The sequence below is a fragment of the Cryptotermes secundus genome, unplaced genomic scaffold, assembly GCF_002891405.2.
Source record: "Cryptotermes secundus unplaced genomic scaffold, Csec_1.0 scaffold454, whole genome shotgun sequence".
NCBI classification, from domain to species: domain Eukaryota; kingdom Metazoa; phylum Arthropoda; class Insecta; order Blattodea; family Kalotermitidae; genus Cryptotermes; species Cryptotermes secundus.
Genome location: NW_019729215.1, coordinates 1,086,014 through 1,103,375, shown reverse-complemented (window position 1 = coordinate 1,103,375; position 17,362 = coordinate 1,086,014). Strand labels below are relative to the sequence as shown.

Sequence of the window (17,362 nt, the reverse complement as noted above, 5' to 3'; positions counted from 1 at the left end):
ATACATATCAGCTTTGCTGGCACCTGTCAAACAAGTAACATGGAAGCAGTTTGACAACAGAAATAACTGTTGGCAACACTGACATCACAATGTCCAGTACACTAACTCTGCTTTTGAGTTTTGGAGCAATAATCATCAGACAATGAATAAATCTGTGATTTTCATTTCTGATATCTTACAACACATGCACTGTAGTTATATTGCTAACTGGCATGTCTAGCTGCACTGAGACCACAGAAGAAAGAAGGCTCAAACCCCCCCCCCTCCAGTGTACTTCCAAATGCCTGGCCATTCTGTTCAGAGGAACACTGAACAAACCTTTCCTTGTGGCAAGCATTAATGGGCTCATTTACACATGTGAAAAGCCATGAAAACTGTAAACAGAATGGAAGAAGCCGGAAGAGCTGACAGCTGCCACCTGCACCATCTATGGGACTCAGCACATCCTAGTGTGTGGTTACATCAGAGTCCTGTACTTGACTAACTTAAGTTTTGAGTCTAATCTATACATCGCTGGGCCTCTGCATAAACTGTTTCAGACTCCAACAAACTTGGGCAGGAAGTACTGTAGGCTGGTAACAGGACTGCTGACTCACCACTGTAAACTGATGCAGCACTCACATCTTGTGGGCCTCTCTAAGCACCACAAGCAGAACATGTGAACATGAGACAGGATCGACCAGTCACATGTACTTCATCAATGCCCAGGTACAGAACAGAGACCTCCAGTTCTACATGGTCAGAGCCACTGGATATGAGGACCTACCTCAATTTGGAAGGATGGTTCCTGATCTAGCATTACAGTTAGGGCTCTGTGTAGGGCCTTGGCAACATCACACAGGGAGAGAAATTTGGAAGCTTGTTTGAAACATGGACACAGGCTGTGATAAAGGCCTGTAGAGATCACTTTCACAGCCCATATACGAAGGGGGACCCAAAAATAACCGGAACCGACCTGTTGCACACGCATGCTTTGTAGTTACGAGTTGTGCTGCTAGGTGGTGTGAGCTGGCGTCAGTCTGAGTTAAGTGGTTTGTCTGTGGTGCTCTGTTGTGTGCGTTCCTGTTTCAACCCTTTGGCAATTAGTGAGATGGCCGACCAGAAGGAACAAAGAGTGTGCATGAAATTTTGCTTTCTGTTAGGGAAAACTGCAGCCGAGACTGTTGGGATGCTTCGGCAAGCCTTTAATGATGATGCTTTGGGGAAATCACAGGTCTACGAGTGGTTTTCCCATTTCAAATCTGGCAACATGTCAACAGAAGACATGCCATGCCCCGGGCGTCCTTCGACAGGAAGAAATGACGAAAACATTGCCAAAATCAAACGTGCAATTGATGAAGATCGTCGAAAGACCATTGACCAACTTTCTGAGGAAACGAACATCTCATGGAGCACGGTCCAGCGAATTTTAACCGAAGGTTTGCACATGAGACGGGTGTCTGCAAAATTTGTTCCTCGCTTGCTCGGAGATGACCAAAGAGAAAACTGCGTGAATGTTTGCCGCGACTTGAAGAGTGAAGTGCAGAACGATCCAGAATTTCTTAAAAGAATTGTGACTGGCAATGAGTCTTGAAAGGAAAGTGATTCTGTGATGTGGATGAAGTCAAAGAAAACACGCTAAAGGCTTTGAACAGTATCCAGCCTCAAGAATTCCAGCACTGTTTTGAGCAGTGGCAAAAGCGTTGGAACAAGTGCATTAATGCACATGGACAGTACTTTGAAGGGGACTAATATACAGTTCAATAAAAATGCAAAAATAAAAAAAATAAATTCCGGTTATTTTTGGGTCCCCCCTCGTACGAGTATGTTAGTGATGAGTGATGAAAATGGTTTCATTGTCATCTTCCAATTCATTACAGAAAGTAGCTATCTTTACCAACTCCTTTCTGGTATTGATATAAATATTAAAACTTACTTCAAAACACGACACTGTAAAGCAACACAGACACACAAGCACAAATAAACAAACTTATTAACACTGGAACATTCTCAGTCCCTGAACTAAGGCCAGCTAAGAGAAGCTGTTATGGGGGCAAAAATGTGTCCAACTATAAGCTTAGGCTGCTTTGAGGTCACCACTTAATTGTGATGCTTCTTCCTGGAGGCGTATCACCACGCGCATACCTCTGTTACTGCAGACATGAACACACATGGTACAATCTGGAAACAAATCCGTTTCACTCTACACTGCATACATGTGCATTCCTGCCAACTTTTGTATTAAAGTTGAGTGTATCAATTTAAAAAACCATTTAAATTTGTATTAAACTGGTATAGAGTTTTTTAAATTTATACACTCCAACTCCTACTTCTTCCAGCTTAACCTTCATCATCCAAGAAAAGTCAATTTAAACCTCCCCATACACTGAAGCTGGGAATTTTATTTTATCTCAGAACATTTTACTACCCAAGAACTGGGGATTTCATCTCCTGGTATAATTTTACTGGCAGCTATATTTAACATGAGATGTTACACCTGGGCAGCTGGACAGTGTGCATGCTGTTTTGCCATAAGGAGACACCTAGCCAGCAATGATTGATGTACACTACATTACAAAACAAAATGTAAATAAGAACTGTTCGGAACACAAACGTAGCTTATCCTACCATACTGAACCTAAAGGTTTCATGTAATATGCTGCTGGCTGCATTTGATTCAAGGTTCATAACTGCACAACATACTGTTGGACTGATGTCTTCCAATTTTATTACAGAAAAACTGCAAGATCAAGTTTTTGAAAGCAAACTAAGTACATATTACCACAGCCACACGCGTGACCATATGTTGTTGTTTCAGGGTCTGTCAGGTACCTGAAAGTCCATTTTGGGGAGGCACTATGCAACAGAGTCGCACTTGTTCAGGCCAATGTATACAATGCCCCATTTCTGAACGAGCCAATCTGATGCTACAAGGTTGTCAGCCTTACGCGCCACTTGCCCTTTACCCCCCAGGAAGATTCCTGGTACTGATTTCTGTTAGTGGCTGAGTCAACCCCAGGGCCATAGTCTGGCTGGAAGGATTAGGTCAATTGAAAAAAACCACCTCACTGGGACCCCAACCCGTGACCTTCCAGCTGGTAGCATAGTGCCCCCCACAAATATTGATATTACCTAATTAAAGTATGTATTTGTACTGCTTATGCCACATTACTTACTTATGCAGCTGAGCCCTTCTTGAGGAGCCACCAAATCTGCAGCTACTCAAGAATTTCCCAACAGTTTACGGAACCCGAAGGTTCATTACCATGTTCACAAGAGCTCTCCACTGGTGCCTATCCTGAGCCAGATCAATCGAATCCATACCATCCCATCCTGTCTCTCTAAGATCCATTTTGCTTATGCCACACAAGGTTGCAAAAATACATTTCTGTATTCATACAAAGTATAAAACGTACAAGTAATAAAAATAAAACTGGAATTTTGACAATGAAGATGGAGATGATGTTTTGGGTTCTGACACCGTGTTCCACCCACCCACCTAAACTGTGTCGCACCACAATATGAATACAAATTCTGTAGATGTCTTACAATCAATCCACAATGATGTGCAGCATGAAAAGTTGGCAGGCTTGCATCTTGTAATTTATGACGTTCCTTCATCACCTACAATGTTACAAAACAACATTGCCATTCAGCTCACAGTTTCAGGAACAGTGAATGAGATCAATTCAATGAGATTTAATTTCTTTAATACATTTTCCTTTAAAAATTATGACCTCCACCTTCCAAACCAAAACAAACAGCAACAAACTAACTTGTTTATCTCTCCAGAAAACAAGCAGATGAACAGTACCTTTAAGTGTAGCGCCATTTCCACAACAAAATCAGTCACTCTCTGAATTTCTCTGGTTCTCATATTTTGAAGTTCACAGCCTCTGTGGTCTAGTGGCCAGAGTTCCTGGCTACAGATCCAGAGGTCCAGGTTCGATTCCCAATGCTACCAGATTTTCTGAGTAGTAGTGAGTCTGGAATGGGGTCCACTCAGCCTCATGAGGATAACTGAGGAGCTATTTCCAGGAAATAGCGGCTCTGGTCTAGAAAACTAAGATTAACAGCCATGGGGATCTGTTATGCTGACCACACGACACCCTTTATCTGCAAAAGCTGGCACTAAGTTCGCCAACAAGCGGCAGTCGCTCGGTCAGTATAGTTCACTTGCGGACTAAAACCACGGAGTTTGTTTTGTTTCTTTTTCTTATAACTACCATTACATGCACTGATCAGGCATGTGCATCACTGTTTCAAGGTGGAGGGCTGTTTCTGAAGGAATTAAGGTTCAAAATCAAATCTCTCTACAATGTTGAAATTTGCACCGGCACATCTGGAACTCTGTTTTGCAGTTAAGGTGGAATATTTAGTCTTTTAAAATCAGGCGATATGGTATTTGTTTCAAATCCAAATTATTAATTCCTGAAGTATATTCTGCCAGTTCGATATAAACCGGGGCAAACAATAACAGGTGTTCTCACTAAGGCACAGCAAGGTATCAACACTCTTTTTCCAACTTTCTCACACTTCAAATATTAAACAAATTATGATAAACATATATTAATCTTATATATATATATAATGGTATAAAAAATGGGCAACTTAACATTGCAACTAGGAGAAACAGAAACTGGAAACGCATCACCACTACTTTGTGCGATTCTTCACCAACTTCATTTGCGTCAAATGTACCGAATGTCTGTCATCGTCACATTCCATGATGATCACTATTTGTCCATCCAGCAAGTCTTGCGGTTTTATATCAAATATGGCTAAAGCGAAACAGCAGTGCTATACCATCTGATGATGCTTGCTTAAAAAATTTACCAGTGTTCAGCAGACCTTGAGGCTCTTTGTAACTGTACTGTGCGCAGCAGAAAACGGTCAACTCGAACAGCCCCCCAAACAGTTCACTAAGTTGGAGTACGAACACATAATTTCTATTTCATTTACGAATTAAATTAATAAATGCTTTGTATTTTTAAATTACTAACCTCCTCCTAATCAGTGAGATTACTATCCTTTACGGAGCACCAACACAATTTTGACTTATCATTCCGGCACCCTTCATAATTCGTGCCAACTTAAAAGTTTATACATTCAAAACTGGCCCCCTGTACCATTACAAATATCCGTTAAGCAGAGTGAGCCAGGAACACTGACACTACTGGAACTACCAACAATATACAGTAAAAACAAGAAAATGATGTACAAGCCTCAATATGAAGCAATTTAACAAAGGCTGTGAATTGTTCTTATGTCATATTTATAATACTTCAGTCAGCTTCACTACACACATCGCACAATTGCGAGGCATATCCGATTAAAAGTCACTGCCTAAACATAAATGGCTGGAAGACCTACAGTGATGTTCAGGCATGGAAGGGCCCTGCAAGGTGGCGGAGCACATTATAACTTACATTGCTTTAAAAATCTAAACTGTTGAGGGCTGTGAACTTATTGAAGCGGCACCCAGCAGTCATTCAAAACATATTTTTACAATGCACTTTCTGCAGCAACATAATCTCATGTTACATTTGTATGCCTGCTAAAGCTATTACAAATCATTTAACTTTAATCATCCTGCAATAGCAGATCTTAGAAATCTCCCAAAACTGTGACAATGGCAGCCACAATTTCATTCTGGGCATAATATGATAAGTTTATCATCAGGATTAGGACACTTTAAAATGTCCTGCAGCTACAGGGTTGGAGGACATGTGCAAGGCTGCAACGCTCCGGCAGCAGGACCATGGTGCCCCTCCAATAATGCAATGCTACTGGCAACAATTTAATATGAACAACTATGTCTGACGTCATCTAACATTAACAGAAGGCAATATAGAGTTGACACTCTCAGTGTGTAGACTGATAGGAAAACAGAATAAACATAAACTTTGGCAAGTGCAGTATGAGAAATTCCACATAAGAAGTTATATTTATATTGCCAGTCCTGGACAAGTGTAAAGTCAAGTTTTTTTTTTCCTTGGCACTACAGCCCCAGTGGGCCTAGGCCTACCTCCATGAACTTCTCTGTTCACTTCAGTTTTCTGGATCTTACACATTCGGTAGGACTCCTTGGGTGGGTGATCAGCTCATCGCAAGGCCTCTACCTGTAGACAAACACAGAAAAACACACACAAACATCCATGCCGAGTGGGATTTGAACCCACGATCCCGGCTTCTGAGCAATGTAATGTTTATGTAATGATACTGCCAGTAACTTACAACACACAGAGTCGTATTATAAACTGGTAATGAAATGCAAAGAACGTGGAAGTGGTTGTGGCATGTGAGGTACTATCGAGGCATTTGCCTGGGGGGCTGAGGAAGCCATGAAAGGTCTCAGTCAGGATAGCCCATGTCCACGCTTAGATCTGAATCCAGGACATCCCAACACAAGAGACGTGTGCTGAGCACTCAACAGTGACATCCACTGAAAGTCAATATGAGGCAAATGGATATCAAGTTACAAACATGAACAACATTTGACAGTGTTCCCAACCTCACCAAAATTGTTGGCATAGTTTTGAATGTCACGACACTGCGACATGACCACCGCAACCCGTGTAGCAGCTGAGCCACTGTCACTTGGGCAGGCTGCATGTTATCCTGAGCTGACTGCTGTCCTGATGTCTGACCCTCGCTGCCAGCAGCAGATAGTTTCAAGTGGCACGGCACTGCGACATGACCACCGCAATCCGTGTAGCACCTGAGCCACTGTCACTTGGGCAGGCTGCACGTTATCCTGAGCTGACTGCTGTCCTGATGTCTGACCCTCGCTGCCAGCAGCAGGTAGTTGTCATCCCCTATTGGGGCCTGTCTGTTGAACATAACTGTCATCAGTGTCTGCCTAAAACATCTCTGAGCAGGCAACCTCATGTTTAACAGAATCCCAGCAAATGTTGAAGGCAGAATGCAGCAACTTTCTGATACTAATGTAATGATCTATATCACGTCTTGATGATATAACTTCAAAGACAATCTGCACATAGCAGTTCAATATGTTCAGGTCATGGAAACGTTTCGCACGGACCGTGGGGACAAGAGCACTCGCGGTTCCCCCCCTCCAGCCCCTCTGGTCTATGTCAACCAGACCAAAGTACTTAACGCTAATAAATATTATGGGCCCATGCAATACGTTGTCCTTGCTGCATCTTCATCATTACTGGTGCAATGTTTAGAAAGAGGTATATATATCCCAGACTAACTCTGTGAATGTATTCAAACATGCTGGGCATACAGATCCATCTGGATTGGCACGAGTAGGCAGTGTAAGGGTTCATATCAGAAGGCTGCTACCCACACAACACTCACTTGCTGCCATATTTGGTCTCACGAGTCAACAGCTTCAGGTAGCTGCGATGTTCCTGCTCCAAGTTAAACACCGTCTCCCTCAACTGGTTCAGCATCTTGAAACATGACTGCACATCCTCGATAATGAAGCTTGGCAAGAAACACATGTCACCTGTGTACACTGCCTGGCATTCACACGCGGCTGCAAGAGCAACATCATGGCATTAGCATTGCCACAGTGGGGACTGTGCATTCACAGACAAATAATCAGAAGCTACTTCCTGTCTCCGAATATCCACGCCATGAACAAAAATAAGTGGCACTAAAACTGTCAGCATTTAGGAGAAAATAGAGAATGTGTTTTATCAGTTTCCTGCGTACCTAGACACAAGTGAGAAGACAAAAGCCTGGAACAAAGTGCATAATGAATGGCTTCACAATTTGGACTCTTCACAGATATTACTGGGGTGATCAAATTGAGGAGAATTGTGGCCGAATGTTAGATTTATCTAACATAGCACGTGTTCTCTTTGGGAGCGCTGACAATTCAATCTTTGGGTTGAAACCAAAACAAACCCACGCAAGGTCAAGTTGGAGATTGATTCGTTAGCTCTGAACAATGAAATTGTTTACTACAGTACTGGTTTTGATATGACTGTTTATGACTGGGTCAGCCAAATAGAGCACAGCTTTATTTTGAGAACTGAGAAGTAAATATTCATTTTAGCATGCAGGTTAGTGCTGCCTGAGCTTGCAAGGAAGTGGGCCGTTTTCAGAGGTGAATTATGAGTCAGAAAGTCAGTGCCAGATTGTCAATTATTTATTTATAAAACATTTTTATTTTGTGTCTCGGTAGAGGCATAAAGCCACTGAAGACAACAGTGCACATATGGGCTTTGTGGATAAATCTGACAGGATGGTAAATAGTTATGGAATTGCCCAGAGGAAATGGAAATCGGACAAAGAAACTGTTTTTCCACTATCTAGGCATGACTATTCTCAATGTACAAGGTGGTTCAAATATGACCGGGACTGATTTAAAAAAAAAAAAAAAAACCTAATTGCCAAACACTTACTTGCACATGTCAGTCTTCAATGTACTCCCCTCCGGAGTCAACACATTTTTTCCAACTTTCTGGAAGCATCCTGATGCCCCCCCCCCAAAAAATGACTTGTGGTTGGTGGCGTATCCATTCCCAAACAGTCTGGATGATGGCGTCGTCCACAAACCGCATGCCTTGCAAGTCTGATTGGAGCCTTCCGAACAGGTAGAAATCACTTGGTGCCAAATCGGGACTGTACGGCGGATGTGTCAGAAGGTTCCATTTCAATTTCCAGAGGGTTTCCATTGTTGTTTTGGCCGTATGGGGGCGTGTATTGTCTTGAAGGAAGGCTACCCGCTTTCCACCTCTCTTCCGCTTGGATCGGACCTTTTCCTTCACGTCTGTTGCCAGGAGGTCTGAGTAATAAGTTGCATTGACTGTTCTGGCATCTGTCAGAAAGTCTACATGGATAACCCCCTGCCAGGCCCAGAAGAACGTTGCCATCACTTTTCCTGCCAAACGGCTCCTCCGCGCTCTCTTGGGTTTGGGAGAACTGGTATGCTGCCACTCGCATGATGATTGCTGGGACTCGGGAATGAAGTAGTGTACCCACGTTTCATCGGTGGTCACTACAGACTTCAAAAATGCATCACCTTCATCTTCAAACTGCTGTAGGAGATGACTGGCAACTTGCATGTGCACCATTTTGTTCATGTCTGTCAAAGTGCGTGGTACCCACCGTGCATTCACCTTGCGATAGTGCAGGTGATATTTCACGATGCCTTCTACACTACCAACACTGATGGACAGCATTGCTCCAAGTTCCTTGATAGTGATGGGCCTATTCTCACGAATAAGTGCGTCTGCACGATCAGTGTTTGGCTTTGTGACAGATGTTCGCGGCCGACAATCGTGCGCTTCATTCTCCACGTGCTCTCTGCCCTCTCTGAAGCACTTACACCACTCAAACACAGGGGTCCGTGAGAGACACTCTTCCCCATACTGTTGTTGGAGTCTGTGGTGAATTTCAGCGGACGCGACATTTTCTCCGAGGAACTTCATCGCAATGCGTTTTTCCACGCTCCGCGGTACCTTCCGTATGCTCATCCCTCTAGCAACTCCCAGACAGCAGTGAACAGGTTCTAACCCTAACAGGAGGAAGAGAGGAGGTTGTGGCTACAATCTCTCAAGGTCGCACAGCTGCTGCGCAGTGCGGCTTATTTACAAAAAAATCAGTCCCGGTCATATTTGATCCACCTAGTATATTTATTGCAAAAGTAAAGTGGCGGAAAAATGACACATAAAAAATTCCATGAAATCCTAGTGCGAGATTTGATTGTACAGTCAGATGAGGTGAATATCACGGTCACTGGCATTTCTCAGAGGAGACCCGGTCAGTGGCATTTCTCAGGGGAGGCCAAGTTCATCCAGGGCCCAACTGAGGCGACTAGAAGTGAAACATTCGCAACACTGGCCATCCAAAGGGAAACAAAGGTGCTGTTGTGTGTGTTCGTGAAATAAGAAAACCAGGGGCACCCTCTTCTATTGTAAAAAGTGTGATGTTAGTCTGTGTGTCGACGACTGCTTCTACCAGTAGTGCACGTGCGTCAAGAGTCTGAACACTGAACGGAGTTATCATAAACTGTGAAGTGCCACAGTTTATACTTGCGCACAGTCTGAACAAAGGATTATTGTATATAGTGTGATTATTTTTTACAAAATCAACATGTCTGAAGTTTCAAGAAAAACTACGGGTAAGTCCTTTGGAATTTCATAATATATATAATAAAGATAATATTTTGCATTTCATGACAGAATAATTACAGCATATTTTCATTTGTAAAAATTGCTCTTTTGTGTATATGTAGAAAATTTTAATTATTTTTCAGGCCATTTTAGTTCATATTTCTATATTGCATAGAATGGATAATATCTCTTTGACTGGCGCGGGCGTGTTTTAACGCCCGGACGATGCCAGCCGTTCCCTGGCGTTGGCGTGTTTTAACGCTTTGACAATCTCTTCCCTTCTTTGCTCTCTTGGCACTCATCAACCAAAGACATATATATGATAGTTTTTGTGCATGTTTGTAAAGAACCCTTGTAAACTTTGTGGGGGTCTATATTACTGTCAGAACCCTCTGAGAAGGAAAAGGTCAGAAAATATTTCACATTCATTCAGTTTCACCATGGCTTCTTGCAGCAAGTGTCTTCGTGTTCCTACAGACCAGCTGGAAAATGTTGTGAACGAGATTTTTTCTGATGATGATAGTGGCGATGAAATAATGATTCCTGAATTGGATGAAGTTGATAGTGACAATAATACAGTGATAGACAATGATCCACAAGACAGTAATCATGAACATTTACCTACCACGAGTGCGGTGCCTGACACGCCCATCTCATGAACGTACGGAGACATTGTACCCCCAATATTTCCATTTGCTAATAGTTTCGGGATCAAAATTGATATAACACATAAAATGCATCCCTTTTCATGGATTAAAATTTTTTCTGGATGACGACTTGGTAAATCACATCACAACTGAAACCAATCGCTATGCTCACCAGCACTTCAACACACATGAGTTAGCTCCTCACTCTCGAAAACACAATTACAATTATGTCACATCAGATGAAATCTGGACATACTTAGGAATTGTGTTCATGACAGGAATCGACAAACGCCCTGAAATTGAAGAATATTTGTCCACTAGGCCCATATTTCACACCCATGGTTTGGACAAAACATGTCTTTGCGGTTGAATAGTTTCATTCTATTCAAAAAGAACACAACAAACGAAAAATACAAGAAGAGAAATTACAGATTCAAAGATTTTATATTGGACTGTGTAGAAAAATGACTGAACCAAACAAACAGTGTGGAGAGGGAGAAAAGTCAAGGAATGAAGTGGATGACGAATCTATTGGGTCAGACTAGAGTGCAGTCACGCCTCCGCCCTCGACCTTGAAAAGACCACCAGTGAAAGAGCCAGCAAATCGTCTAGAGGGTGGCTTGAAAATTCACAAAATGGTCCATGTTCCTAACAGTAACAATAAGAAGAATGGTGCCCTGAGAAAGTGTCGCGTGAGTGCTAAGCACAAGGTTAGAAAAGAAACAAGTATCATGTGTGCAGGCTGCGGTGTGGCTCTCTGCAAACTTTCATGTTTCAATGTTTATCACACGAAGAAAAACTAATAAAGAGGCGTGGAAAAGCATTTATTGCATAAAATATTGTATTTTAATTAGTTCCTAAAAATTTCGTTTTTAAAAACCAATTTTTGTTGAAGTTGTTTAGGAAAAAGTAACTACATGCATTTTAGCGACATAAGGTTTAAAGGGCCTGCCAGGAAAGGGGTGGGATTTAAATACCCTTCGCGCCAGTCAAAGAGATATGTAGTTTTTTCTTAAAGTCTGCAACTTTAAAGACTTAGGGCCATTTAAATTTTGGCCGCAGCAGGCTTTTGACAATTTAAAAGTCCGTACTTTAAAGGTTAATCAAGTCACAGACAAGCAATTCACACTTGTTAACTTCCCGTCACTGCCAGGGACAGACCAACACCAAAGGGTAAAAAGTAACAATGAACATCATGGTGAAATAAGCAGCACTCCAGCTTCATATCTGGGAGGTCCTGAGTTCTAGTCTCAGCCTAAATATTCTCTAAAATGACAGGATTTTTGTGGTTTTCCTTATTCCATCCATATTCTGGAAGCGTACCTCACATTAAGCCATTACCATTTCCTAACACATTCTTTCCAATTCATTTATTCAGTAATTATTTCATCATTCAATGCAATACAGACTGAGCTACTGGTGACATTGCTAAATAAACTACAAACAAACAAACAGAAATAGTTATGTCCAAATCTAGACCTCTTGCTAAAAGGAAAGGGCATTTCCTGTTGGTATGTCCGACGTTGGACATCTGAAGGATCTGACATACTATATTTAAACAACCTTATCTTCAGTCTCTGCTAAAAACACAACACTGTTGTGCAAGTGTGTCCTGTATAATTACATCTGAGCCTGTCCAGCCTGTCCATGTGCGCAATGAACAGCGAGTGGATCCTCTGAAGCTCTCGATCTGGATCTAAATCCATCTGTAGTCCTACTTCCAGACCTTGAGATACATCGCTGCAACCTGGGGCCACCTCACTTGGCGCTTGGCAACTGAAAGTCACAATGTAAGAACTATTTAAAACCAAACAAAATGGCAGAGTAGACACACATATAGATAGATGATCACTCAGTGACCAAAGCATGTCCCAGAACTGACTATATTTGAAGCAGTAAAGCTTGTACAATGATGGTATATGCCAGTCATTTATATTCCCAAAACTTAAGCAAGATTATCATAATGGAGTTAAAAAATTTGAAAATTTATTTGTAAGTTACTACAGGAAGGCAAGGCGTGCTATAAGCACAAACTTATACAGACCACAGAAAGAGCCCTGAAAATGAAGAACATCAATTGGGAACAGGCTGCTGAAGAATCAGAGGAACGCGCATGCACTACTCACCACATCCAACGTCCATTGATGTATGCTGATGGATGGTAACGCTCAAGCCTATTTGCATTCGTCTGGCAGATCTTTGTGAGGATATCAATCCACTCCTTCTCTTCCACACAGTTGTTAGCCTGTAACCAATGAACACAGACATTACCACTCTACTTCAGAATGGACAATAACAGGGGACTCAAAACCATGTCATCTTGGACACAGGTGCTGACACCAATCCATGCTAATACCAGAAGCTACAGATTTCCTTCTGAATCCCTTCAGATTCATGAAACATCAAATTCACAAAGAAAAGAATTAGGCTGGACATGCACACAAACACTTTTTTTTAACTGGCATAATATGCTCTGAACATTCAATGGAAAATCTCTTCATTTTTATACCAGCTACTCTACACTCAGCCAATCACAGTGGCTGCACAGTCTAAGGGCATGCAATGTCTTCACCTGCTTGAACACTGGGATCATGGGTTCAAACTGCACTCAAGGCATGGAAATTTGTCTGAATTTATTCTGCTTGTGTTGTCCTGCACAAGTAGCGGCCTTGCATCGGGCTGACCCCCCATCCAAGGAGTGCTACCGACTGTCTAAGATTAAGACACTGAAGCATTTCACAGATGTCCTATGCTCCAAGTGGAAGGAACAGAAATAGGCAGGACTCTTTACTCATATTAATCTATATGACTGACAATTTGGACATTGATTTTTTAATCCAAGATGGTTTAGCAATTAATTACATTTCCTCCATCAGTTGCTGGATAAAGGGACTAATCTCTGTCTTGTGCCCCTTGGCACACCTTGTCTCATACCCTGGAGAATGTTCATATTTCAGAAAGATATTCTTATATACACTGCAACCAGAAATCAGACTTACCTCACTCATGTCGTTACTGTTTGCACTGTCTCTGTAGTATCTGTGGCCATGTCATACACTTCCTGGCTCAGCAAAACATGCAGACTTAAATACTTTCCAAGCAATACAGTCACTACTGCCAGATGGCACTAACTGGTCTAAGTAATGGAGACACAATGTGTTCTGTCAGGCAGGGAGAGGTCCGTCTCAATGAAATAAGCACCACACTACAGATGTGTGGAGGAGATAAGCCACAGTTGTGCAGTCTTGAAATGGGCAGTAGGTGAAGGAGAGTGGTAGGCTTCTAACACTGGCCCCTTTAAGGAGCACCAGGAGGCCTGAGCTGGTCTTGATGTTGTGAAAGAGAAAAGTTCTTCCCCTGCTGGGAATTGAACCCCGATTCCTTGGCTCTATAGTACACAGCCTGTCACTATACTGGTCCCCTACATCAGGCAGGAACTCAACCTGTAAATATTAGTCACGTGAACTCCAAGCTTCCCTGGGATAATGATGCAGGTTTAGACCTACTCACGTACTTGAATGTAGAGGGCTCTTTCGGGCTGAATTATCTGGAACATGTTTTTCATCTTGAACGAGTCTTCTTGCAATCTCTCAACAGCCAGAATCTGGTCCAGGGGGATGCAGCACAGTGGCTCCTTACCTGGCGACATGAAGCACACAGACACTGCGCAGTGTTAGAGAACCCAGCCTCTAGTTATGACAGAACCCTATCACATTATGACACATACCTTTAGTTTTAGAATAAGTGAGATCCTGAGTTGTAAGCCTGAAGTAACGCTGCTTGAAGTTCTTGCGGCCAAACCTCTTCCTGCCTTGCGCTCGTTTGATCATCACCCTGTAAAATGATCACATTCAATTTGTATTTGTCATTTACTGAATGATGTGAGAAACTCAAACTACACTGTACAAAATGATTGCTGAGTGAATGATGAATTGGAAAGGATGTAGAAGGAAGCAGCCATGGCCTAATTTAAGGTAGATTCCAGCATATGCATGGAGGGACCAAGGAAAACTACAAACAACCCTGGCCAAGATTGTTGGTGTCAACTGTGATTTGATATGACTGTACCCTGAGCATGAGTCCACTTGCCAACTTGTTCAGTTCATCACACTCCACAGACAAGAAGTGACAAAACTGAGTCTGTGTGGCCGCGGTTTCCAGAATATAGAAGTCGTGATGCTGTAATCACTGAGAGATAACAGTATTTAACATACCTTTTCCTAGTTCCATAGTTGAGCAATGAAAGACAAAACATAAAGCATTAACAAATTTCAGACTTCAAAAACAAAAAGAGGCAATCAGATGTTGACAGTCATGGGTGACAAAGAGTTCAGTCCAGATTGCGTGTACATGCAATTCAGAGAGACTTGAGCTGTAAGCTCCATACGGGGGCACAGCCTGCTGGTAGCAAGGCTGAGCTCACATCCCACTAACTGGGCTATAGTGACAGGAAGTGCCAAGGAGGCCTAGAATTAATTTTCACCTCCAAAATATTGTTCCAATTTACAGTTTCAACTTAAATTTCCTTTCAGATATATTTTTATGTTAGTGAACTGCAAGCAACACACAAGTGTGGAAAAGTGGTGCTGGGGAAAAAACCTTGCCAGCACCACTGTGTCCACTACAAATCCCATGCTGACTACAGTGGGACTGAACCCAGGCCTCCTCAGTAAGAAGCCAGTGGCCAAGTGATTTTGCTACAGCATGGCCTGAGTGCAGTACAGCCACAGCTGCAGACTGCTACTCTGCCTCTGCCAGGACACTGTACCAACAGCACCACCTTACACAATGGCCTTCCTTACCCCTCTTTCAGTATGACAGGAGAGTCTAGAGTTCGATGTCCGGGGTCAGACGAGGCAGAGATGATCTCGAGAAACTGACGCACTGCCTGCATGTGTTTTTTCGTGCAGAAAGCTTTGTACAGGGCTGACATGTATTCTTCTTTACGCGTCTGTTGGGCGGACCGGCAACTTACAAGATTACCGAGACTCTGAATTGTTTTTGAGATGAGAGTGAGCGTACGATTCGTCTGCGAGTCCTGCAAGCATCATAAACATGTATCATACAGATACTCCATTGATTCATAATACAAACACATTTGCCTACCAATCTGTTACACCTCTTTTCATAATCACAACAGAATCATAGAAGGAATATTATGGAACACGGCAATGCCAAAGCAATGCAAAACACCACCTCAGAAAGCACATTTTAAACCAGTACTAACATACAGTGCCAAAGCATGAGCCCTCACAGAGAACAAAAGCAAAATCCAAGAAATGGATATGGATATTTTATAATTGAAGGAAAAAACAATGAGGGACAGAATTTCAAATGGAATTTTTAGAGATGAAGTTGGAATTTAAACTTTGTTAATAGTTACAAGGGACTGCACAAAATAAAGTTACCAAGAAGAGCACGAGAACTGAAATTTTGAAGGGGAACTGTAGGATGACTGGGAACAACATATTGGAAGACATCATGGGAGGGGGGTTCCACTAACGGAAAATTGAGAACTATGAAGGAAGAGTGGGAGGGGGAAGAGGAGGAGATTCCATGATGACAACTCACTTCATTCCTTTTCTAAATGCGAACAGCACAAATGGAAATATCAGTTTAATGTTGAGTTGCTCGATTCTATCAGTTTGCCTCCAATTCTACACTGCGCTCCATGAGACTACATTCAAATACAGTATATACTTACAATCTGTTCAGTAGTCAGATCAAACAGTTTAGGTCCTAAAATGGCAGGGGCAAAAAACCTCAGAAAGATGAAGCCAGAGATCACGGAATATCTTACTTCTCTGTTATCTGGAAAGAAATTCACATTTTCAAGAGCAGAAGTCTGGCTGTAGCAGGTACAAATCAAAGAAGCATTAAAATCACTTCTCTCTGGCCCCGTGAGTTTGACAATCTCTCGCCTCACTAGCCGATGAGCCAGGATGATTTGTCATCACAGTAAAACGTTTTGTGAAAAAGGAATATTATTTCTAAAAGATTCCCTTAAACCTTAACTGGAGTTATATGTACTGCATATATCAAACTTGAAGCAGCAGAGCCCTTGAGAAACTAACAGTTATTCAGTTTCCACCTTCTACTGAACCTAAATGTTCAGTTCAGTTTTCACTATGCTACAGTACAGGACCCTGGTCTATATCTTTGTAACCCAGAGTTAATTATGTTAATATGTAATGCAATGTAGATGAGTCATGTTGAAAGCTGTGATTTAAATCGCATACGCTGTGTATGGGTCATACAGATGGCTGGCATATCAGCAGTCTGAAGAGATGTCAGGTCTCCCTAGACACTGCAACTATTCTAACATTTCTACCATTCAATCAGCTCAGTTCCCTCAAAGCATATGTGATCTGTTGAAAATACTGACTCAGACAATGGGGCCCTCTCACGATTGAAGTTGCTTACAGTTAAGCTCCTGTCACACACAAGCCACTCATAACCCCACGATGCAAGCCCATCCATTCCAGTATGTTCCCTCTATTGCTTTCCGATTTTCTACAGTACCAAACATGACTTCAGATAACGAGGTAAGAGAGGATGACAACATGCTGTTGCAACTTTACAGACTGGTTAGTACCGAGACGCCCTGGACATTGATGGAGCCACCATCCGTTCAGGTACTGT

General features: G+C 42.3%; 1 protein-coding gene across 4 annotated transcripts in view; it reads right to left on the bottom strand.

Moving 5' to 3' along the window:
- Positions 1-6,102: 6,102 nt before the first annotated feature.
- LOC111865481 (GTPase-activating protein) overlaps positions 6,103-17,362 on the bottom strand; it is a 34,730-nt gene continuing 23,470 nt past the window's right edge. The window contains exons 10-18 of one of the 4 annotated variants that reach the window (XM_033751847.1): positions 16,425-16,531; positions 15,523-15,758; positions 14,935-14,940; positions 14,448-14,554; positions 14,235-14,383; positions 12,847-12,965; positions 12,345-12,496; positions 7,306-7,486; positions 6,103-6,811 (exon numbers count right to left, since the gene is read on the bottom strand). In XM_033751847.1, the coding sequence (XP_033607738.1) occupies positions 6,712-6,811; positions 7,306-7,486; positions 12,345-12,496; positions 12,847-12,965; positions 14,235-14,383; positions 14,448-14,554; positions 14,935-14,940; positions 15,523-15,758; positions 16,425-16,531 (1,157 nt within the window). In that variant the 3' untranslated portion in view covers positions 6,103-6,711. The remainder of the gene's footprint in view (positions 6,812-7,305; positions 7,487-12,344; positions 12,497-12,846; positions 12,966-14,234; positions 14,384-14,447; positions 14,555-14,934; positions 14,941-15,522; positions 15,759-16,424; positions 16,532-17,362) is intronic. The other 3 variants (XM_023853567.2, XM_023853566.2, XM_023853568.2) reach the window with 3 other exon arrangements.